General features: G+C 45.4%; 1 protein-coding gene across 1 annotated transcript in view; it reads right to left on the reverse strand.

Annotated features, from left to right (window-relative positions):
* MINDY4 (MINDY lysine 48 deubiquitinase 4) overlaps nt 1-24,447 on the reverse strand; it is a gene marked incomplete at its 5' end in the record, with an annotated part of 112,682 nt that extends 88,235 nt beyond the window's left edge. The window contains 5 exons of the mRNA XM_082661752.1: nt 4,286-4,719; nt 10,236-10,482; nt 14,546-14,781; nt 17,925-18,044; nt 24,292-24,447. Coding sequence (XP_082517878.1) covers nt 4,286-4,719; nt 10,236-10,482; nt 14,546-14,781; nt 17,925-18,044; nt 24,292-24,447 — 1,193 coding nt within the window. The remainder of the gene's footprint in view (nt 1-4,285; nt 4,720-10,235; nt 10,483-14,545; nt 14,782-17,924; nt 18,045-24,291) is intronic.
* Nucleotides 24,448-25,039: the final 592 nt, after the last annotated feature.

Consider the following 25,039-nt stretch of genomic DNA (forward strand, 5'->3'; position numbering starts at 1 on the left):
GCAATGTCTCGAATTGAATCAAAATTATCAGAAATGCAAAGAAACAGGATGAAATTATCAAAACCCAAAAGAAAAAAGACAATATCAATAGACCTATAGGTGATCCAGATATGGACGTTACCAGACAGCAACTTTAAAATGACTATGAATAATGTGCTCAAGAAAATAAAAGATGAAGAATCTCACAAAAGACTGATATCTACTTTTTACAAAGAAACAGAAATTATAAAACTGAAAAATAACTGAAAGTAATATATTATTATATATATTTAATAGCACGGCAAAAGAGAAAAAACATGAACCAGAAGATAGAGCAAGAGAAAATATCTAGATTAAAGTACAGAGAGAGAAAAAGATGGAAAACATAGGAAAGAATATTTTTTTAAACCCTATAGAACAGTGAAAATATGTAGTAATATATGTATAACTGGAGTACCAGGAGAGAAAAGAAAGGATGGGATAAAAGCAATATTGGAAAAGACAATAGACAATAATTTTCAAAACTGATGAAAGGTATCAATCCCAAACTGAGGAAGCTCTACATATACTAACGGAAATGTCAAAGAAAACCACCTCTAGGCACATCATAGTAACACTGTTGAAAATTAAAGAATGAGAAGAAGCAAAAAAAAAATTAAAAAGCAGTCAGAGGTTAAAAAAAAGACACATTACCTTCAAAAGAGTAGTAATAAAAAATGTCAACTTATTTATCAATAGAGATAATGAAAGACTAAGGTAAGATAATGGAATTAAATACTTAAAGTGCTGAAAAGAAAATAAGCCACCAATCTAGAATTCTATACCCACTGAAAATATCCTTCAAAAATAAAGGCAAAATAAAGGCATTACCAAACAAAAACTGAAAAAAAAAAATTTATTGTAATATACCTGCTAAAGAAATACTAAAGAAAGTTCTTCAAGCAAAAGGAAAATATAAATGCAATAATTATTCCAACTAAAACAAAAAATTATCAGACTGGATTTTTAAAAATCCACATATATGCTGGTTATGAGAGATAAGCTTTAAATATATACTAGACCATAAAGAAATCTCAACAAATATCAAAGGATTGAAATCATACAGAATATATTATGACTAAAGTGGAAATAAGCTAGTAATCAAAAACAAACAGATAACCAGAAGAATAGCCCAAATGCTGTGAATTAGTCAATACATGTCTAAATAGCCCACAGGTCAAAAGAATAAATCACAATGGGAATTAGAAAACATTTAAGCTAAATTATATGATTATATAATTTATTAACTTCTGGGATACAAAGCATTACTTAGAGGGAAATTTGTAGCCTTAAAAGATATTACAAAAGAAGAAAGCTGAGGTGGGTAGAAGGTGGGAGAAATGGGTAAACTGGTTTTGTTTTCTTTTGCTTTATTTTAATTTAAATAAATTATAATAATTATTTTTTAAAAGGGTGAAGGATCCTGGTAAACCGCACAGACTTTTGGTTGGCACCTTTAAATGTACAGCTACAGAATGGATGAAAATAAAAAGATGGAAAAAAAGATATACCATGAAAACACTAATCAAAGGAAAGCTGAAGTAGCTATACCTAAATAGACATTAAGGCAATAAGCATTATTAGAGATGAAGAGAGATCTCATAATGATAGAAAAGTCTATCCGACAGGAAGCTATAAGAATTCTATGTGTATATGCATCAAATAACATAGTCACAAAACGTATAAGCAAAGTAGGCCCAGCTTATCTATGGTCACAAAGGGAGTTAATACACTGTATCTGTTTAGCTTGCCTTGCACTACCAGTGCCTAAGTGCCTGGCACATATTAGGCGCACAGTAAATGACTTAAAAAGCCAGTATTACAAACCAGGATGCCTAATACTTCTTATACCCACCCCTGCAGAAATTCTCCAAGCAAATTACTAGTGTTTAAAACATACACATCACACACAAACAAAAACACAATTACCTAACTAGTACAGGATGGTGCTTACAGGCATGATGGGCTTTGGACTCAGAAACACCTAGGTTCGTATCCCAGCTCCTTCACTTCCTGGCTAGGAAACCTTGGGAGTGATAACCTCTATGAGTCTGTATTCCCTCATCCGTAAATTGAGGAATAATAATACCTCCTTGCAGGTTTTTCCAAGTATGAAATAGAATAATATATGAAAAGTGCCTAGTATAGTATCAGGCACTAAGTAAACTCTCAATTAATGGTAGTACTCAATATTAATAATTATATGTAAGAAATATTGAAAATAGTCCTGAAATAGCAGTCATGAATCCCCTAAAAATTAGAATCAGAAATGCCCAAAGGGCTTCCCTGGTGGCGCAGTGGTTGAGAGTCCGCCTGCCGATGCAGGGGACACAGGTTCGTGCCCCGGTCTGGGAAGATCCCACATGCCACGAAGCGGCTAGGCCCGTGAGCCATGGCTGCTGAGCCTGCGCATCCGGAGCCAGTGCTCTGCAACAGGAGAGGCCACAACAGTGAGAGGCCCACGTACCGCAAAAAAAAAAAAAAAGAAAGAAAGAAATGCCCAAAGAAGAAGAGGAGGAAGAATAAGAGGAAGAGGAAAAAGAAGAAGAACAAGAAGGAGGAGGAGGCGGCTGAGAATCAATAATTTAAGACAAAATAGAAATAAATAATAAAATAAAATAGAAAATAATAGCAAATTAAACTCAAAGAAAGCAGAATGAAAGGAAGAATAAAAGTAAGAGTGGGAATCAATTAATTAGAAAACAAACCTACAAAGCCAAAAGTTAGCTCTTTGAAAAAAGCATATAATTCATAGAACACAAATTACCAGTATCGGGAATGGAAACAGAGACATCCCTGCAGATCTTACGGACTTTAAAGGGACAATAAGAGGATATTCACAATTCACAAGGACACATGTACCCCAATGTCCATTGCAGCACTATTTACAATAGCCAGGACATGGAAACAACCTAAATGCCCAAAGACAGATGAATGGATAAAGAAGATGTGGCACATATAAACAATGGAATATTACTCAGCCATAAAAAGGAATGAAATTGGGTCATTTGTAGAGATGTGGATGGACCTAGACTCTGTCATACAGACTGAAGTAAGTCAGAAAGAGAAAAACAAATATCATATATTAACACATATATGTGGCATCTAGAAAAATGGTACAGATGAACCTCTCTGCAGGGCAGGAACAGAGACGTAGACATAGAGAACGGACATTTGGACACAGGGTGGGAAGGAGAGGGTGGGACGAATTAGGAGATTAGGGTTGACATATATACACTACCATGCGTAAAATAGCTAGTGGGAACCTGCTATATAGCACAGGGAGCTCAGCTCGGTGCTCTGTGACAACATGGATGGGTGGGATGGGGGGGGAGTGTAAGGGAGGTCCAAGAGGGAGGGGAGATAGGTATACGTATAGTTGATTCACTTCATTGTATAGCAGAAACTAACACATTGTAAAGCAATTTTATTCCAATAAAAAAAATTGTGTATAACTACACAATTTTATATCAGTAAAGTTAAAATATAAATTAAGTGGTTACATTCCTTGGAAAAATACAACTTGCCAAAACTGACACAAGAAGAAATAGAAAATTTCAATTAAAAAAATTTTTTAATTGAATCCACAATTTAAAACCTTTTAACTCAATGCTCAGAAGCCTTCTCCAGAAAATTCTCCCAAATATTTAAGGAAGAAATAACAGCAATCTCACACTAACACTTCAAGACCATAAAGAAACAGAGGGACCACTTCTAGCATATCCTGGACACCAAAATCTCACAAGGCTGCTGTTACAAGAAAGGAAATTTGCCAGCCAACCTCCCTCATGAATTTATATACAAAACCCTACACAAAATATTAGTAAGTCAAATCAAACAATATATACAAAGATAATGCGTCAGAGCCAAGGGTGGTTCATTCCAGAAATGTAAGGTTGGTTTAACATTCAAAAACCAATCAGTGTAGGGATCACCAAGGTCTATTGTGAAAGAATAAAAGCGAAGGGCTTAGGATAGGGTTAAAAGAAATTGCCCCAGAGGAGCCTTGTGGGAACTGATTCACCACCATACCTCTGGCTTCGACGCATCTCTTGTACCATATCAGGCTGACCCTTGAGAAGAAGTAAGAAGGGCCAAAGAAACACCCCTCGCAAAGCCTCCTGGTGTGTGCACTCTGGGCTGCTTTCTCCCCGGTGGAGTGACCATCATCACCTCCCCTACTTCACAGTCTCGCTCGGAGAGCCCAAGGAGCCACTCGGGACTGGACGGTTCTCCGAAAACCATCACCTGGGCACAGCACACTCACCTGAGGGCCGGGGGCTGGCTCCCCTGCCGTTTGAACACTCTTTCCAGCCTCTCCTGGGTCGTCTGGGCATTCCCACTGGACAAGGAGAAATTCAAGGCGGTCCTGTCGGCCTCTAGGCCACTGTCCACGGCTGGGCTGTCCTCTGAAAGGTCTCTCCACCGGCCGCTCCCGCTCTGGGGAAGCCCTTTGCCTGGCAGGGGAGGAGGGCTGCTGGGCGAGGCTCTCCACTTTTCCAAGGTCAGGGGGCTGAGCAGGCCCAGGGTGCTCCTGGGGGTGGAGGAGGTGCTGGAAGCCGGGCCCTCCTGCGGGACAGGCGGGGGACAGGCTGGGGTGTGAGCAGACAGCTCGGGCGCTTGTAGGCTCCCCTCCTCGTGGGGTTGGGTCGTGCTGCTCAAGGCCAGGGACTGCCTCAGCGAGCGTTTGCGGAGGGAATCCTGAAAAGAGCAAGGACAAAAGCAGCGGTGAGGATCCCCTTGGAGGGAGGGGAGAAAATATCCCACGTCAAGCATTTACCCATGATCTTCCCTCCCCCAGGAAAGTCTTTCCCACCCTCAACTCCTTCTCCGAAAATCCTACCCACCCTTTGAGGAGACACGCAGGGGCTACCACTTCTGTAACGCTTTCACAGAACGCCACCCACATAAATGCCAGGAGCATGCCTTGGTCCCCCCCTCATACCCCTTACACAGAACTCCAGGGTCAGACCTGTGTTCCCGTGTCACCCCCTGCCAGCCGTGTGCTCTGTGACAAGTCATTGAACTTCTTTGTCCCTCACTGCCCCACCTGCAATATAACCTGTCCACAACCTGCTATCAATAATTCCTAAATCCCAAAACCCCTAAAAAATGACCATTTCTTTTGGAATCCCATGGCAAATTCTTTTTCATTCTTATGAGGTAGGTTGCTTGCATTCTTGGGTTTTTTTGTTGGTTTTTTTTGGGTTTTTTGGCCATGTGGCTTGCGGGATCTTAGTTCCCAGACCAGGGATTGAACCTGGGCCCTCGGCAGTGAAAGCACAGAGTCCTAACCATTGGACCGCCAGGGAATTCCATTGCGGTCCCTTTTTAAGTGTGAATACTCATATGTTTTGCTGCAGAAATGTTTTATTTATGGGGTGCTACTCCAAACCCTACTGCAGGCGTTCTGTGGTATGTGGTTTATGCATTGTATTTCCCTTCTGAAGTTTAAAAACAAAATCTACATTCCAAAACACATTTGCTCAAAGGTTTTGGATGAGGGATTGGGGACCTACAGTGCCGATCTCCCACAAGACCATGGTGAGGACCAAAGGAGAGACCCAGACCCACGTAAGGCACCATCACAGAGCCAAACCCTGCACAGCAGCCAGCAAATATTACTTACTGCTATGCATCTTTGCCCCCGTCCCCACTTACATATGGCCTTAACCCTTCCTGCCAGTAGACCAGGTGATGGAGGCCATTCTTCCTTCAACTCTGGTGTCCCCAGAGCTCCCAGCCCAGTGACCTATACATAGTAAGCAATGCTTACTTTTTGAAATGAAGGAATTTCAGAGGCGTCAACAGAAATGTCCTCTCTCACTATCAATCATTAACCAATGAAATGAGAACTCACGGTGTTACCAATCTGAGGTAGAGGAGTAGGGGTAGGGGACAAAAAGACACCTGCTGGGCTCTTCCTGGGTTTAAAATTCTGGACCTCTCAGCATTTCCAGAAATAATCCTGGGCCAAATAGTAAAGCCTGTGCCAGAAAAAGAACAGCTAATTCTGCCATATTCCCTCCTGGTGGAAATTACTAGGCACTATAAACCTCCTCCGAAAGCCACCCAGGGCATCCCTTGCCACAGAACAAGGAAAACATTAGTCAACATTCCCAAGGAGACCCAAACTTCCAGCCAAGGGCAGGGAACCCAGCCTCTTCCTCATTCTTCAAAAGTGCAGAGCTGATCTATATGCCATACCTAATGATGCACTACCTAGCAACCTTGCTCTTTTCTCTTGAGCAACCAATAAGCATGGCCAAGGTACTCAAAGGCCCACAGAACACCTTCCAGAATACCTGGGGAAATTCCACCTCTGCGTCCTTCACGGCATGCAGATACTCCAGGGGAAAAGAACACCTCCAAGAACAATCACTTCTCCTTTGGGGAGAAGTTTGCAGCAATCTCTCAGCAGTAAAGCCATCTTCCTTACCCCTCAGTTATGAAGGGGTCTGAACCGCACAGACTTGATGATTAGAAAGTCATGATAGGACAGGACCCTAGTGTTCATCTGGTCCACCAGTTCCCAAAGTGCAGTCCACCGACCTTACAGGTCTAACCCCAAACCCTTTCAGGGAGCTCAAAATTATTTTCATAATAATAATACAACATGATTTGCCTTTTTCACTGTGTCCACATTTGTACTGATGGTGCAAAGCACTGGTGCGAAAAACTGTTGGCTGGCCCTTAGCACGAATCAAGGCAGCAGCACCAAACTTTACCGGTACTCAAGGTATTAACATCACTTGCAATAAAAGTAGATAAGTGAAATGCTAATTTCACTTAAGAATGTCCATGCTGAAGCAGAACGAATATTAATTGTGTTCAATCTTGACCCTATGTTATACATCTCTTTAACAGTCTGTGTGACAAAATGGGAGGTATATATAAACATTCTGCGGGATGCAGAGGATGAGGCTGTCACCAGGAGAAGCACTTATGCAGCCATCTGAGTTGTGAGCTAAACTTGCTAGTTTTTTCATGGAACAACTGACAGATGAACTACGGTTATTCAGTATTTGAATATTGAGTCCTGAGTATCTGGCAGGCATTTTCTTGAAAATAAATTGAGCCTGTCACATCAAGGAACATAAATGATACACTGTTGCCAGTGATAAAATACAAGTCATCAGGTAAAAATTAGAATCTGGGGAAACTTGTGTTTGCCATTGTGAACTGGAGGGCTTCTCAAAAACTTTCTGATAAGTTGAGTAGTGACATCAACAAATGCAACTTTTTATGTGTTTTTTTTTTGTATATTGAAATGTGTCAACGTTCAGAAGATCCATATAACTTAGTAAACCAATAATTTCCACATGACCCAATGCATCATGTTACTAAACCATGCAGTGGTAACAGAGTCATTCAAAGTTCAAGACAAACCAGTGGAAACTGATATGTAGAAAAAGTTCATTGGGACGGTTTCAGGTTCCACATTAAGAAACAACTTGTCTAAACCCTCAGAATGGGAGAAAATATTTGCAAACGAATCAACAGACAAAGGATTAATCTCCAAAATATATAAACAGCTCAGGCAGCTCAATGTTAAAAAAACAAACAACCCAATCCAAAAATGGGCAGAAGACCTAAATAGACATTTCTCCAAAGAAGACATAGAGATGGCCAAGAGTCACATGAAAAGCCACTCAACCTCACTAATTATTAGAGAAATGCAAATCAGAACTACAATGAGGTATCACCTCACACCAGTTAGCATGGGCATCATCAGAAAATCTACAAACAACAAATGCTGGAGAGGGTGTGGAGAAAAGGGAGCCCTCTTGCACTGTTGGTGAGAATGTAAATTGATACAGTCACTATGGAGAACAGTAAGGAGGTTCCTTAAAAAATGAAAAATAGAATTACCATATGACCCAGCAATCCCACTACTGGGCATATACCCAGAGAAAACCATAATTCAAAATGACACATGCACCCCAATGTTCACTGCAGCACTATTTACAATAGCCACGTCATGGAAGTAACCTAAATGCCCATCAACAGACGAATGGATAAAGAAGATGTGATACATATATACAGTGGAATATTACTCAGCCATAAAAAGGAACGAAATTGGGTCATTTGTAGAGAGGTAGATGGACCTAGAGACTGTCATACAGAGTGAAGGAAGTCAGAAAGAGAAAAACAAATATCGTATGTTAACGCATATATGTGGAACCTAGAAAAATGGTACAGATGAACCGGTTTGCAGGGCAGAAATAGAGACACAGATGTAGAGAACAAACATATGGACACCAAGGGGGAAAAGTAGCGGGGGGGTGGGGGTGGGGGTGGGATGTATTGGGAGATTGGGATTGACATATATACACCAATATGTATAAAATAGATAACTAATAAGAACCTGCTGTATAAAAAAATTTTTAAAAAAAGAAAAAGAAAACCAGATATCTCAAGTTAAGGAATTTAGTACTTTTCTATATATGAGAAGATGCAAAAGTCAGGGCTCGCTGAAATCATTCCTTTGATGCGCACCTCAGCTCTCTGGGGTCAGCATCCTGTGCTTTCACATCCTGAGTCTCCTCAGGGTGCACTATGCGGGGGCTGGTGGCGGCTGCAGTGTCTGATGGTCGGCATCCTATTTCTACCCTGCGTTCCCTCAGGGCTCACCCTCAGGCCACTGCAGTGTGATGGCTGATGGCCGCCACATCCTTTGTTTACTGAAATGGCAGGCAACATTTTCTTCCATTGATAAGGTGCGTATTCAAGGAATAGTTTAAGTGAACTCAGACTCTGCATCTTCCTGTACAAAGAAAAGTGCTAACTTCATTAACTTGAGATGTCTGTTTTTCTCTTTTTTTCCTTTCTTTCTTTTTTTTTGGCCACGCCACACGGCATGTGGGATCTTAGTTCCCCAACCACGGATCGAACCCACACCCCCTGCAGTGGAAGCCTGGACTCTTGACCACTGGACCACGAGGGAAGTCCCTGTTTTTCTTTAATTAACAGTAATCTTTTGATGTTCCTACTAGCTGGTTTCTTGCAAAAACTCCTGTATATCCTGGCTCCTCCCTTACCTCTTCTGAGCAGTCCCTCAGTGTTATGTGAGAGGCTGTCTTCCAGGCTTAAGTCCTCAGCAAGTCCATCAAATAAAACGTAATTCTTAACTTTTAGGTTGTGCATGTTTTTAATCAACAGAACAATGACAGATAACTATACTTGATCTAGACCCAAAGCAGGTTGTTTCTGAGGGAACAGCCAGCCTTGTGAATTGGATTAAAAAAAAGAAACAACTTGTCTAGGTTCGGTGTAATATTAAAAAATACCCCTAGTTTTCTGAAAAGACTATTAAAATACTTTTCCCTTTCCCAACTGCATGACCATCACTAAGCCTTGAAATTCCAGATCTCGAAGGGATCTTAGACACCTGGTCTAACAAACGAGACTATGGCCAAGAGGAACAAAGACCTTGTCCGAAAATCTCACAGGACGTGGGCTGAGGCAGGGAGAAGGTCCACTGCTTGCTGCCCTGATTCCAGATGAACTGGGAGAGCAGTGCTGCCATCTGCAGCCACACCCACACGTGAGGGTGGAGGGACCAGCGTGGACACAGATGACCTATTTTTGGTTGGCTTAGGCTCCCTGATTTGACTGATATACTCTACTTTGAGTTCGGCATTTGACCTTCCTTTGTTTTTCTGTTTCTCTTCTGTTTTACAAACCCCTTTTACATTCATTCTCTCCTTTGGTTTAGTCTCCCACCTGATGGGACCCTACCACGGCCCCTCCTTAAGGGAGACTATAAAACATCAGTGTTAAGTTTTTAGAATTTTTTTAAAACAAAACAAAACTATAAGGATTGGGATTTCTTTTTCCCTTTTCACTATCATGTGTTAAAAAATTTTTTAAAAATATGTCCTCTAGACCGGGATGGGTCCCCCCATGCCTGAATGGCAAAGATAAAGCTGGGTAGATGTGTTCTCACCCTGCAAAAGAATCCACCTGGTAACCACCTGGTTGACCAGATAGTTAAACCAAAGGCAGGGGAGGTGATGAGGCCCACCCATGGCCCCAGAGCGCTGACAGTAGAGCCAGGCAGGAAAAAGAGGCCAGTGTTCTAGCCATCTACCATGCAGATCCTCCCTTCTTGAGCTGTCTCGTGGGGTACCCCCAGATAAACCCAGGCAGCCCCTTAAGCCCTGCCCGGTCCTCACTTTCCATGCTCATAATAATAGTAAGAGCACCAAGCCCACCTGTGGGGAGCTGGCGATGGGCCCGGCCATCATGCCTCGGACAATGAGGCCAGACTTCGGCCTGATCTTCTCTCCCATCCTCTTCGTGTCCAAGGAAGGCTCTGATGACTGAAGCTTGTCCGTCTTCTCCCAAGCAGGAGCCACAGGAGGGCTTTCACCTGGGACAGTCTGCAAGGGCTTACTTTTGTGGGAGGCCCTTTTGGATGATGCAAAATTACCAAGTACATCCCCGTTAAGATGGTCGTGTCTGCGAAAAAGGGATATTTCCATTAAAACAGCTTCCCCAAAAGGAATCACTGGCAATGATGATAAATTCCACATTCCACAGGTACCCATAGCAAGCCCATTCACAAATCTGTGATTTCTAACCAGACTGTGCTTTATCAATAAAGGCAAGGGAAAGAAAATACTTCTGTATCAGGGCAAGTCTGGCCAACAAAGTGAGACCTGAAACAAGAAACCAAATCAGAGTCGATGACCGATGATAGGATCCCTTGAATCCTCAGTATGAAGAGCATCTCTGTTTCTCCCAGACCCCAGTGATTAAGGAAAACTGTAGCCCTTCAATACAACAGTTCCCCCCTCCCGTCATGGTATATATAGGGTTTGGTACTATCCACGGTTCCAGGCATCCACTGGGGATCTTGGAATGTATCCCCCATGGATAAGGGGGGACGATGGTATAGTCCTAAGAGGGGTGGAGCCCAGTTACTGCACACCACTGAGGGTGGTGAATAGAGACCTTTGGAAAACCTGGCGTTCCCAGTTAAGGTTTAGTAAAGTTAGGCATGCCAACGGCTTCTTTTCTTGGGTTGCTTGGCGTTGAAGAAAGAGGGTGTGTGTGTGTGTTTGTGTGTGTGTGTGTGTGTGTGTGTGTGTGTGTGTGTGTGTGTGTGTGTGTGTGTGTGTGTGTGTGTGTAAGAGAGGGAGAGAGAACAAAAGAGGGTAAGAGACTGAGAGCAAAAGCAAGGAGTGAGGAAGAACAAGAATGAGAAAGAGGGCTTCCCTGGTGGCGCAGTGGTTGAGAGTCCGCCTGCCGATGCAGGGGACACGGGTTCGTGCCCCGGTCCAGGAAGATCCCACATGCCGTGGAGCCATGGCCGTGGAGCCTACGCGTCCGGAGCCTGCACGTCCGGAGCCTGTGCTCCACAACGGGAGAGGCCACGACAGTGAGAGGCCTGCGTACCGCAAAAAAAAAAAAAAAGAGAAAGAGACAGAGCAAGAGACCCAGGTAAAGAGGAATCCCACCTGTGGTCACTGAGAGCCCAGCACCCCTCCGACACAGGCTGGGCTATGCTCTACTATCAGACTCTGGCATAAAGAGGCGTCAACATCAACTCTGTGCCAAGCTGCTTACCAAGCACTGGGTCATGCATGACAGAAGTGGTCATGTGCACTATGACTGGGACATGCCAAGCAGAGGAAGGATCCGGAACCAACCCTCGGGAAATCTAGAAAGGCTTCCAGAGAAGGCAGAACCTGAGTCTCAAAGAATGAGTAGGCAGGAGGTAACCAGAAGGCCCCAGGCACTAGCACAGAGTCCTGTAAAAGCAGGACATGCTCAGGTGAGCTGGCAGGGGGGTGTGGGGGGTGCGGTGGGACACCTGCTGATGTGGAAAAGGCTTTGCAAGTTCTCCTAAGAAGTTTGGACTTTATCCTAAAAGTTACAGGGAGCATCTGAAGGCCTTTCAGCAGGGAAGAGCATGGCCAGACTTGTTTTGTGGAAATCTCACTCTATCTTAGGTCAAGGGTGGATCTGAGAAGATGACCGGGGGCCTGGAGATGAGAGAAAGAGACCCTGGGAGATAGCCAGGGGAAGAGGTGAGAGTGTGAATGGAGGCCGCTGTTGCGAGACAGAGAAACGGGGGAAAGAGTCTAGCATCATTAAGGACACAAAGGGATGCAAAAATGATAGACAAGGAGGAGTCAAGGATAACACCCAGGTTTGTAGCTTGGGTAACTGGGTGGAACTCTGAAGCTTCAACCTCTGCATTGCTGGCTTTTTATCGGTTCAAAAGTATTTCATTTCCCAGCCAGGCAGTAAGTGTATTTGAAGGAGGAATCATCTTTTTCATACCACCCTCATTTCCTTTCACATCTTAAGCCTTGAGTTAATTTTTTGGTGGTCCCCATCTTTTAGCAGCTTGACACCCAGACCTTAAGCTTTGGCTACCCTCAGGAAAGGAAATGTTTTTCAACAGAGCTGGAAGAAAACACCCTTTCCCAGGAAGTTAGACTCACTATTGGTGATGACATGCAGTGTGTTAAGGTTGTAACTTAACATAACTGCTCTCCAGTGCTGATCGTTTTGTTATGTATAAAATATCGAATCACTATGCTGTGTAACAGGAATTAACATAGTGCCGTAGGTCACTTATACTTCAAAAACAAACAAACAAACAAAATAGAAAAAGAGCTCAGACTTGTGGTTATAAGAAGCAGGGGGTAGGTGGAGGGGGAATTGGATGAAGGTGGTCAAAGGTGTAAACTTCCGCTTATAAGATAAATAAGCACTAGGGATGTAATGTACCACATGATCAATACAATGAACATTGCTGTATGTTATATATGAGAGCTGCTAAGAGAGTAAATCCTGGGGCTTCCCTGGTGGCGCAGTGGTTGAAAGTCCGCCGGCCGATGCAGGGGACACGGGTTCATGCCCCGGTCCGTGAAGATCCCACATGCTGCGGAGAGGCTGGGCCCATGAGCCGTGGCCGCTGAGCCTGCGCGTCCGGAACCTGTGCTCCGCAACAGGAGAGGCCACAGCAGTGAGAGGCCCGCGTACCGCAAAAAAAAAAAAAAAAAAGGGGGGGGAGAGAGGAAATCCTAAGGGTTCTCATCACAAGGGAAAATATTTTTTTCTTTTTCTTTTCTTTTGTATCTATAAGAGATGATAGATGTTCACTAAACTTACTGTAGTTATCATTTCATGGCATATATAAATCAAATCATTCTGTTCTACAACTTAAACTTATACAGTGCTGTATGTCAATTCTATACCAATAAAACTGGAAGAAAAAAAATAACTGTTTTCCAAATAATAGAGGTACAGTCAAGAATGCCAGTTCATTTTCTTCCCGAGTTCCAAAAGGGCTTATTTTCCAGATTTCTCCATCGCTCCAGTGTTTAGTGGCCTTTTAGAATTCTCTACTCCTGTTTTTAAGAAAATGCTAACAAAGGAAGCCCCCGAACCTTATGAATCATGGAATTTAAATTAAACATTTTGAATCATAAGTATCCTCCATCACAAAGTGGTCCGTTCCCATGGCTTCCAGAGGAAAAGAACAGTGCTCCATGACAGGGATTCTGAAAATGCAGAGGATGGGAGGCTGAGTGATGGCCTCCTGAAGATGTTCACAACCTAGTCCCTGGAACCTGTGAATATGTTACTTTACATGGCAAAAGAAAGGGACTTTGCACACATGATTACGTTAAGAATCTTGAGATGGGTACATTATCCTAGATTGACTGTGTGGGCCCAATGCAATCACAGGTGTCCTTATTAGAGGGAGACAGGAGGATGAGAGTCAGTAGTAGGAGATGTGACACAGAAGCAGGGGTTGTAGTGATGTGATCTGAAGGTGGAGGAAGCAGCCACAAGCCCAGGAATACAGGCAGCCTCTAGAACTTGAAGAATGAAAGGAAACAGGTTCTCCCTTCAAAGCCTCTGGAAAGAACCAGCCCTACTGACACCTTGCCATTAGCCCAGTGAGACCAATTTTGGACTTCTGACCTCAGAACTGTAAAATAAATAAATTGGTGTTGCTTTAGGACACCATGATGGTTAGATTTTGTATGTCAGCTTGGCTAGGCTATGGTGCCCAGTTGTTTGGTCAAACACTAGTCTAGATGTTGCCGTGAAGATATTTTTTATATTGTGATTAATTAACATATTGTGATTAATATCTACAATCAGTTGACTTTAAGTAAAGGACATCACCCTAGATAATACAGGTGGGCCTCATTCAATCAGTTGAAGATCTTAAGAGCAAAAACAAAGGTTTCCCAAAGAAGTAATTCTGCCTCAAGACTGTAACACAGAAATCCTGCCTGAGCTTCCAACATGCCAGTCTGCTCTACAGATCTCAGACTCGCCAGCCCTACAACCACATGGACCAATTCCTTAAAATAAATCTCTTTATTTAAATATATATTTATGCACATATATATTTATACATATACACATTTATACCCTATTGGTTCCTTTTGGTTTTGTTTCTCTGGAGAACCCTATTACAGCCACTGAGTTTACAGTAATTTGTTATAGCAGAAATAAGAAACTAATCCACAGTATAAATGAGAAGAGGTACCTGGCTTTGCTTGTTTCTGACAATGATGTTCTCCAACTCGCATCTTCACTTGCAAGGTCATATATATTTACCAGCGTGGTCTCTGAGCATCTCAATGGTAATTTGTTACTTTTCTTTGGTATTGAGAGTGCAGGGATTGGTGTTTCTTGAGTAAAATTGTTACCAGTATTTCCAAAGTGATCCAGAAAATATCTGGTGATGAGTTCAAGGTTTGTTTTTAGAGGATTTCCCTTTGCCTATCATCAGAAGAAAAAAAATCATTAATTCTATGTACAGCTTTGGGGAAAGGTGGGAAAGACAGCCATCACAATTCTTTGACATAGTTCATCAATTTCTTACTCATCCATACATTCTCTCAGCAAACATTCACTGACTGCTTATTATATGTCAGGTACTGTGTTAGGTAGCAACACAGATGAACTAGCATCCAATGCATGAGTCAGGAGTTCAATGAACAACTGTAACAAAATGTGATATGAACAGAGGAATACCCGAGCAAATTTCCTCTTGTTTTTTTCTCCTGGGAATAACTTTATAAAATATATATCCTTTTATTAAAAAAAAAAATTAAGTCTTTATGATCACTAACGCTACAACTTTATAAACATCTGGGACCTGAATGACTTCTTAGCTTATGTACTCTACATTTAACACTGGGCATAAGGAATTACAGAGACAACGCTGCAGAAAGTTAGCGCAAGAGCATACAGATGCAGTCAGGATTGACTCAGTTTACACCCCAATCTTTAAAAAAGATAAAATGAAACTTTTCTTTTTAATAAATTTATTTATTTATTTATTTTTGGCTGCATTGGGTCTTCATTGCTGCGCGCGGACTTTCTCTAGTCACGGTGAGCGGGGGCTACTCTTTGTTGTGGTGCGCGGGCTTCTCATTGCAGTGGCTTTTCTTGTTGCAGAGCACGGGCTCTAGGCACACGGGCTCAGTAGTTGTGGATCGCAGGCTCTAGAGCACAGACTCAGTAGTTGTGGTGCACGGGCTTACTTGCTCCGCAGCACGTGGAATCTTCCCGGACCAGGGCTCGAACCCGTGTCCCCTGCATTAGCAGGCGGATTCTTAACCACTATGTCACCAGGGAAGTCCAAAATGAAACTCTTTAGTAGTAGGTTTTGGAAATAAGTGGTATCAGTATTTCCCTACCCTGACGGCACTAAATATTATCTTTGGAGGTTTTTTTAAAAGACAGATTCTCAGGCCCCGCTGAGTCTCACTAAGCCAGAATCACCAAGATTAGAACCTTGATTTCTTTTAGAAAGTCTCCTAAGTAATTTGTACAGACACAGTTATCCAAGCAGCAATCCACAGGCTGGCCTCAGGGGCTAGACCATGTGTCAGTCCGCAATCCACCTGCCCAGTAACACCCAGGCCCTTTGGAACTGCGACCAGGCATGGGGCATGTGGTGAGTTTGCAGTCAGAGTGGTAAAGCGCCTGATAAAGAGCCTGGCACAGAGGGAACCCTCGGGTGTATCCAGTCTTTCCCCCTTTCTATTCCCTTGACCTACACAGCAGAACTCTGGGACCAAGACCCACAGGGTTATAATCAAACTCAACAGAATTATCAGGCAGTCAAAATCAGGGGACAGTTTTATTTTTTTTAGAATGGGACCCAAAAAGCTATTTTGCCTAAGTCTAGATGAAACTTACAAGGAAGAGAGTTGCGGGGCGGTGGGGGGGATGTTAAATAATTATTTCAACCTTCTTGTTCTTCTTTCGATACGAGAGATTTAGGGCCCTGACTACCTGAACTGTACTTTGTGGCCTTTCACATCACTTTGCTCATAATAGATACAGCCTTTATATGAATCTAGATACCATTTTTCAAAACCTCAATTTTACACAGGCGTTTTATCTACTGCACACTTAATAGGGAAAAACAAGTTACTGGAATTAACATTAAACTGGCAGGGCTTTCCCAGAATCACTCTAGCTTTGTGCTGAGTGAACGTCAAAATTATAATGCCATAGACAGATGAATGAGTATATTTTCCTGTAAAATATAAGCTCCAATTCATTGTATAACAGCTAATAACTACTGTATAAATCAAATTATCAGGGCACCTATCGAGATCTAATGAAAATATCTTAAGTATCTTAGATAATAGTTACCTTAGGGAGACTACACCACAGTGAAGAAATAAAAGTAACTTGAATGGCAAAGATCCTTCTGGGAAATTAGGTAAAGATGTATTTATATAAAAATTCCACTGTGCAGCAATGGTTAATTGAATTTTCTGCCTAGCTGTCTCACTCTCTGTGGAAAATCTTTCTAAAATGTACAGTCTATTCTCCTGCCTTCAAAGACAGCTAGAGGAGGATTGCTGAGTGTCTGCTGCCTGGGGCAACAGTCTTCTGTCTACAGGGGATGGAGGGGCCCGAGTGTCACCGCAGGACCCAGAGGATGAAGGTCTTTACCGGGCCTCTGGTAGGACTTCACCTGGCTGCCACTTGTGATAAATGCTGAACGACACGATCACGAAGTTCTTTCCACCTCTGACACTATGCCCTCCCACAAGAGCCCATTCTTGAATCAAATTATAACGTTCTCTCTTCTTACAGAAAGAGCAATTAATTCAGAATGGTAGCTTCATTCCTTCGTTCCTGTATATTCATTCACTCGCTCATTCATTCATAAATACACACTGACTATTTACTAGGTCATCAGTCCCACGTCAAGTATGGGGATACAACGCATCCTGCAGCGTCCAAGGTAGTGCGGAAGGCAGACTGTAATTAAACCACCACACAAATATTCTATTATAAACATAAGAAGCACAACGAAGGAAAAATAAGGGGTACCCTGAAGGCCTGTAACAGAAAGTGGGGGCATCGAGGCTGGGGGATCAGGGAAGCACCCCGAGGTGCCTGTTCCATTTGCTACCTCAACTCCAACGCACCCGGGTTAGCTGAACCCAAACCCTGCACCTGCCTGAATTAAACGTCACAGTGACCTTAAGAAAAAGGTGTTACTCAGAACTGCAGAAGGAAAACCATATGCAGGCAGAAAACGGAAATTTTTAGCATAACTGAATGCTATATTTTTAAGTACAGTCTTACTAAAAATAGCCTCATGGCAGGGAGGAGGGAGCACCGGGAATAACTGTTGCAGGCTCGGGTTCAAAATGCGCCCCAGAGCTGCGCACGCGCGGCGCGGTAGGCCAGTTGGGTGCTGCCGACTCAGGCTGGAAACCCCCCACACACAGTTGGGATTCGTCCGCGCTCAGCCTGGTCTGTTTCTCGCTGACCGCATGTACCGCAAGCCTCCGGCCACTGGTCTCGGATGACCTGGCAGGGCTCATGAGTGCTTTTGACATCGCCACATTCTGTTCCAGAACTCCGTACCACACGTTGAAAGCACGTACCCTGTTCTCCTTGTAGAGAACTTCAAGATGCAAAACCTTCCGGAGATGGCTTCTGCTGCTTATGCTGAGATCAGAGCGTGGGCGTTCCTGGTCCATGGTCACACACGTCTTCTTTAAGCCCTGAGGGAAGAACTCTGAGTCACCCTTTACCATTTTAAATCAAAACCTTCCGAGCTCTGACGCAGAGGATAAACAAGACTGTTAATGTTCTTTTCGATCATCTTCTCCTGCCTTCCTCTCAGGATACTGGGAGGACCAAAAACTGACTTAAGCATTTATTTTGATATAAACTTTACACTTGATATCATCTTCACAATTATTATTCCGAATCTTACAGCCACCCTGCGGGCTGGGCTCAGGCTGAAGTTGTCAACGCGTTTTATAGAAAAGGAAAGTGAAATCCGGGTAGCAACTGTCTGGCCCGAGGCTGGCTCTGGAGCCCTGGGTTTGGCCTAGATTGGGGGCCACAGGATATGAAGCATTAAAAATAAATAAAAGGAAAAGCATAAACAAAAGGCCAGTATTCATTTCCTTCTTCTTTCAGATGGGGCACCAGGGTCGATTTGTCCAACATAACACAGTGGACTCACAGAGCGGGAGTTCTGACCATCCCAGGCTGCGAGGCGGTGATGCGAGGACCCAGACTCACAGGAAGCACGTGGTAAGCGTCTGCAGTGCCCCAGCGCAGCCGCTTTCCATCATCCGGCCCTGAACTCCCAGAAGGCTGGCCTTGGGAAGCACAAATCCCCCTAAGAGCCTGGCTTCTTCATTTGAAAACGACAGCAGCTGTGGCCTGCCCACCTCCCCAGGATGCAGTGATAACCAAATGGCAGAAGAAGAGGAGACGCCTCACACACAGTTCAGCCTGGCATTAAGGGAGCCCTTGCTTCTGATGGATCCAGACCCCAGTGCTAGCCAGGCCTCAGTGGCTCCCCTAGGCTTTGTATTCAGAATTTTACAGAGGCTCTCAGTGCTGGGAAGACAAGACAAAACCTGCTACCTGCCATGAATTGGGACAAGAAGAATTTGTGAAACAAGACGTACGAACACAACCTTGAACCAAAAGGAATGAAAAGAAGTCTTGGGGGGGGGGGAACAGAAAGAAATGTTGGGGAAAAGGTGGGGACATGCCTGGGTCCATTAAGGAGAGTCAGCTGGAAGGAGAGGTGGGACTCAAGAGGCACCTGCATTTCATGGGGGCTTAACCATGGCCTTCCCACCCAAGTGATGTGGAAACCTGTATAACGAGGGTCCCTCTCTTCTGGGTAACTCTTGATGTTTGTCAGCAGTTCCGATCAGCAAGTCTTGGCACACTTAACAAATTCCCTGGGGTTGTGGTGCAAACTGGCATTTGAAAACCACTGGAGCAGTGGACAAGGATGCCCTCAGAAATCAGCCAGTCATCGGTCCCATCATTCATTCAACAAACACTTGTCGTGCACCTACTCTGTGCCAGGCTCTGTTCTAGATGCAGGAGATATAGATGGATTATGACCAAGTCCTGCCCTCATGGAAGTGACATTCTGTTAGGGAAGCAAACCACAAACAAAGGGGTAAATGTACGGTACACCAGCTGCTAATATGCTCTATTATGAAGACAGAGAAAACAGAGAGAGGGGAGACACTATTTTAGAGAGCCAGCTAGTTATTGAGCCTCATCCATGTGCCCACTCCTGTCTTCAAGTTTCCCCATCTGTGAAATGAAAGGAACAAACCATTAGTCCACTCGTTCATCTGCTAGAGGCAGAGGAGTGAACAGACCAAAGTCCTGGCCCTCACAGAGCTCACCTACTATCAGGAAAAAGACAACAAATAGAATACCCTATGGGAAAAAAAATACAGCAGAGTCAGGAAACACAGAGGGCCAGGAGGGGGTGCAGGGAAGGGTTGCTGCTTTATAAAAGGTGATCAGGAAAAGCTTCATGATTGACATTAGAGTCGAGACATGAGGGAACTAAGGGAGCAGATTGTGCAGACACTTATGGGTAGTGTTCGACAAGGGCAAAGGCCCTGTGGCAGCTACAAGGAGGCCAGTACAGCTAGAGCCATGTGACTAGGGAAAAGTGTCAGGAAATGAGGTCAGAGAGGTTGCCCAGAGCTTGCTAAGGAAAGGCCTTGTCAGCTTTTGTAAAATGGAAAGGCTCCTGGAGGATTTGAAAAAAGGAGCATCCTGGACTAACTTATATTTGCAAAGGATCACTTGGCTGCTAGGTTGAGAACAGACTGTATGAGATAGGGGATTACATATTCAGATTAGAAGGCTATTGAACAGCTCACATGAAAGATGGAGGTAACTTGGACCAAGGTGGTTGTAGCAGAAGTGGGAATAAGCAGCTACATTCTTTAAGTGCTCTGATGGGAAAGCCTACAGATTTACTGATGGACAGCATGCAGGGGGCACAAAAAGGAAAAAAAGCCAGCAATGGTTCCAAAGGTTTTGGTCCAAGCAACCAGACAGTTAGTGATGCTACTTACTGAAGTGGGAAAAATTGCAGGAGGTGAAGGGATCAGGAATTGAGTTTTGAACGTGTTAAGTTGAGATGTTTATTGGATACCCAAGTGGAAATGTAACATAGGCAGCTGGAAAGAATGTAAGAGTTCAAGGAGAGGTCTTGGATAGAGATAGACATTTGGAAACTGTCAGCATATCGATGGTATTGGAACCCCCAACAGTGGTGGAAGTGGCTGGGAAATGAATGGAGAAGAGAAGAGGGCCAGAGACTCAGTCTTTAAGCCCACCAGCATGCACAGCTCAGGAAGCCAGGGGGGACTTGCCAGGAACCTGAGAAGGTATAGAAGGAAAACCAGGAGGGGGTGATCTCCAGAAGCCAAGGGGAATGAGTTGCCAAGAAAGGCATAATCAACTGAGTCACACACAATTGTTAGATCAATAAGTGTAAGGACTGAAAATCAGAAGTCATTGGTGAACTTGACAAGAGTTGTTTCCATGGAGTGATGGGGACAAAAGCCTGATTAAAGTGGGTTTGAGAAAACAGGGAGAAGAATTAGAATCAACATACAGAGCCCTTTCATGGGTTTTGCTATAAAAGAGAAAGAGACTAGTAGCTGGAGGGTCTTGGGGGTCAAGATGGAATTGGTAGGAGCACGTATACATGTTGATAAGACTAACCCAGTAGAGAAAGCAAAATGCATGATACAATACAGAGAGATGATGATAACTGCACCAGTGTCCTGGAACACACAAGAGGGGACAGGCACACAGGGAGGGGTTGGCCTTACCCAGGAAGATGGAGAATTCATTCCTAAGAACAGGAGGCAGGGTGGGGCGAATAGTTCAGGCCCAGGAAGGTTAGTTACTGTGGTGGTAGGGCGTGCTGGAGTTTTCTCAAGGCTGCTTCTATTTTCTCAGTGAAATTAGAGGGGAAGGGGGCTTTGGAACTTGAGGAGATAGATGTGTGAAATGGTCGGCCAAGATTTGAGACAGTGAACGGGCTGGAGAGGTATAAGCAGATGGGCGGGCATCCCTGAGGCATCACAGGGGTGAGTGACCATGAATTTGGCATGAAACCATCAACACGGTGGTGTGTTTTCCCCCAGCCCCATTCAGCTCTGCAGTGCAGGCACAGAGTAGACCAAGCTGAATTTTTAACATCAGAGGAGTATAATGAAGGGAGAGACAGGCAAAGGAGTTGAGCGTGGTGTTGAGGGCGTGATTACAATGATGGGCGGGTAAGACGTGAGGAGAGGTCACAGAGGGCTGAGGAATGGTGAAAAGCTGGCAGGAACAGTGGAATGGAGATGGCAGTGAGGCCGAAGAATAGTTTATATCGGGCTGCTCATGGGGGTGAGCTGGAAGTGAGGGACGATGGGATGCTTGGAACTGAGATGATGGAAACAAGCCTAGGGCACGACCACCTGGAAGGAGTGTCAAAGGTCAGGTGGGACAGGTCCCTGCAGGAGACGGAGGCTGGGGCACGAGAGGAGGGAGGCCTGGAAGGCTAGGGCACCAGAAGAGTCACCTTGGTGAACCCTGCCATTGCCAGGAGACTGTCATGATTCTCCCTGCAGGGGGATCACGCTTGGAGGAGGCCAGTGTAGCTAGGTACAAAGTAGGTTGGAGGGTAGAGGAGGAGTAGTGGAAGGTGAGGTTCGAGCGGGAGCCGGCAGCCACGTCATGGGGAGCCTGGTAGGCCCTGGTGAGGCCTTCCCTGGGCTTTTATTCTAATTGCAAAAGGAAGCGCATGGAGGGTTTTGGACAGAGGAATGACATGATCTGACCTGCTCACCCCGGGCAAGTTTCTTCGCCTGCCAGTCTGATCATAGTCTTTCATGAAAGGGAATAATTATACCTCTTTCAGGACTGTTATGAGGATTTGAGAGAATAAACAGGCATCTAGAAAGTACCTTGCACCACGCTGGGCACGCTCTTGGTTAGAACTGCTCGGTACCTGCCTTGTGCCAAGCCCTGAGGGGAGCACACAGTCTCTGTCCTGGAGCAGAAGGTGATGAGCAAAGTAGCCGACCTGAGCTGCAGTTCCGGCTCTCCATGACTTTCTGAATGACTGCGGGCAGCTCCTTTCTCCTCTCGGGGCTTTAGTGTGCCCCGATGAAAAGTAGGAAGGAGAGGAGACCAAGTGAACCAGACGACTGCCAAGGTTCCGCCCAGTTCAGGCGTCAGCTCTGTGGACCTGTCTAGTGGGTGAGACAGGCAGATGTATAAACCATCACATGAGCGCCGATGAGCAAACTACAGACAAATGAATCAGTTATTTCAGCCGCAGCTGCCTGAGACATCTTGAAGGAAATGGAACTTGGGATGGGCCATGGGTGGAACAGGGAAAAGAAAGCATGTGAGAGAAGCTGGAAATGAGATTGGGCTGGTAAGGTGAGGTTAGGCTACAGGGGAGCCCTGGATATCAGGCGAGGTCTCTGGATTTCGTTTGTACTCGAGAAAGGATAGGCATGAGGAAAACTCTCAGAGAGTTTTGCTTAAAAGAAACGATGGCCGTGGTCAGCCTCACAAGGTGTGTCACTGATATCCCCTGTGTAGCCAGGACTAGGTGATGGCAGGTCAATTAGCCATAAAAACAGAGCAGGTACAGTGAGGCCACATTGCATTTTAAATAAAAGTACATTTTCAAAAAGCAAAGAAAGACACTTTCAAAACAGGTGCACATCAGAGATGGGGGAGGAGACAATGTTGAATGCCAACTGTGTGCCAGATACAGTGGCTGGGACCTGCCCGTACATTACTATTAATCCTCATTATAGATCTGCCACGAGTAGGTCTTATTATTCCTCTTTTACAGATAAGGAAATCAAGGCAGTGAGTAAGGTACTCCAGCTTGAGCTGCTAATTAATAGCAGATATTTGCACTGTTCCCTCCAAAGCCCTTCCCTTTCCCCCATTCAAAACACTGTTTATTTTGTGTGTGTCTTTTAATGCCAGACAAGAGCCCGTCGTCCCCACCCAACATGACACCAGGAGGACACCAAACACACAGCAGGTGGTCAGCCTGGGTCAGCAGTGGGTGCTTTCCCTACACACCCACACACAGTGACCCCCAGTGACCTCTTCCCCAGCCTGCCCTCATCTCCACTGTCAGGGCAGGTGGGAGCCAAGGACCTCCTCAACTTTTTTTTTTTTTTTTTTTTTTTGCGGTACGCGGGCCTCTCACTGTTGTGGCCTCTCCCGTTGCGGAGCACAGGCTCCGGATGCTCAGGCTCAGCGGCCATGGCTCACGGGCCCAGCCGCTCCGCGGCATGCGGGATCCTCCCGGACCGGGGCGCGAACCCGTGTCCCCTGCATCGGCAGGCGGACTCTCAACCACTGTGCCACCAGGGAAGCCCCTCCCCAACTTTTGAGTTCTCTGAAAACTCTCCTGGGACAAGACAATAGGAGAACTTAAAAACAAAACGACCTCAACGATTGAACTTCCCACCGATGAACAGGACTAAAGGGTTTGACTGGAAAGAACTTTTTTTTAGCCCTTTGGATTTCCTTTGGGGGAAAGTTCTTTCCTAGTGGGATGTAAGCCTTGGGACTGGTTATGGAGCCCGGCGGCAAGGCCGGCCTGCTGGGCTCCCAGAGCCTCGTGAACTTTAGGAAAATGGGGAGGGCCCAGGCCCCTGGTTCGCGCGCCCTGTAGGGAGACGCCCGGGAGGACGGCCGCGGTCCTGCCCCGTTTTGCGGGAAGTGCACCGTGACAGAAATGGCTCCTGGGAAAGGTAGTTCCCCAGGCCCGGGAAAGTGGCGCTTACATCGGGCATCTCTAGGGTAGGCTGCGGGCAGGGGAAGGGCTCCCTCCCCGAAGGTGCAGAGGTTGCAGGGGCGCCTCCACACTGTTCCCCCCGCCACCCCCCAAATTGAGCAACTTCCCAGGGCTGCGAGGGCGGCGCCACGTACCTTCCTGCTGAGGAACTCCCTGACCAGGGAGGCCGCCACCTCCTCCACGAAGAGGCTGTCCATGCTCCGGTCTGCCCACGAGGCCGCAGCGCCGCAGCCCCAGATCCCGGGTCCGTTGGGGCCAGTATGGCCGCGTTGCCGTGGCGACGGTGTCATCAGAGCCGGAGAACTCCGCCCCTTCCCTGGGAGCGCGCGGGCTGGGAAGGCGGAAGGGAAGGGGCGGAGCAATCTTCAAACTTGCTCTGAGAGCTGGAGGCGGAACGCAGAAGGTACAAGCCCCGTGCATCCTAGGGATGAGGCCGCGGGCTCCGGGCTTGGCTCCTGGCACTGGCCCTGTCCATCTGGGTGGCCTAGAACAAGTCGCTGCTCCAATCTGAGTCGCATCTCACAAGGTGTGACTTGGGGAGAGTGCCTGGCTCCTGGTTCCTAGAGGAGTAAACCCACAGTGAAGTGGCCCCTAGAGATCCACCCCCAGCACCTCAGCGTCTCCTGGGTTCCCCCAGGCTGACTCACCTTGGCTGGCCTCCGCCGCAGGGGTAAGGAGGCCCAGGACTCTGCTGACCTGGTGCTCAAATTAAAGGCTGGATCCCTGGCCCCCTTGGTGCCTGCTTTCCCATAAGGAGACTGCCAGCTATTGAGCACTAGGCATTGACACACATTAGCACATCTTTAATCCTACAACCTCCAGGCAAGGTGCTTACTATCGGCCCATTCTTTAAACCAAGACACTGGGATTCAGAGAGGTTAA

This window comes from Grampus griseus, assembly GCF_964374135.1.
Source record: "Grampus griseus genome assembly, chromosome: 9".
NCBI lineage: Eukaryota > Metazoa > Chordata > Mammalia > Artiodactyla > Delphinidae > Grampus > Grampus griseus.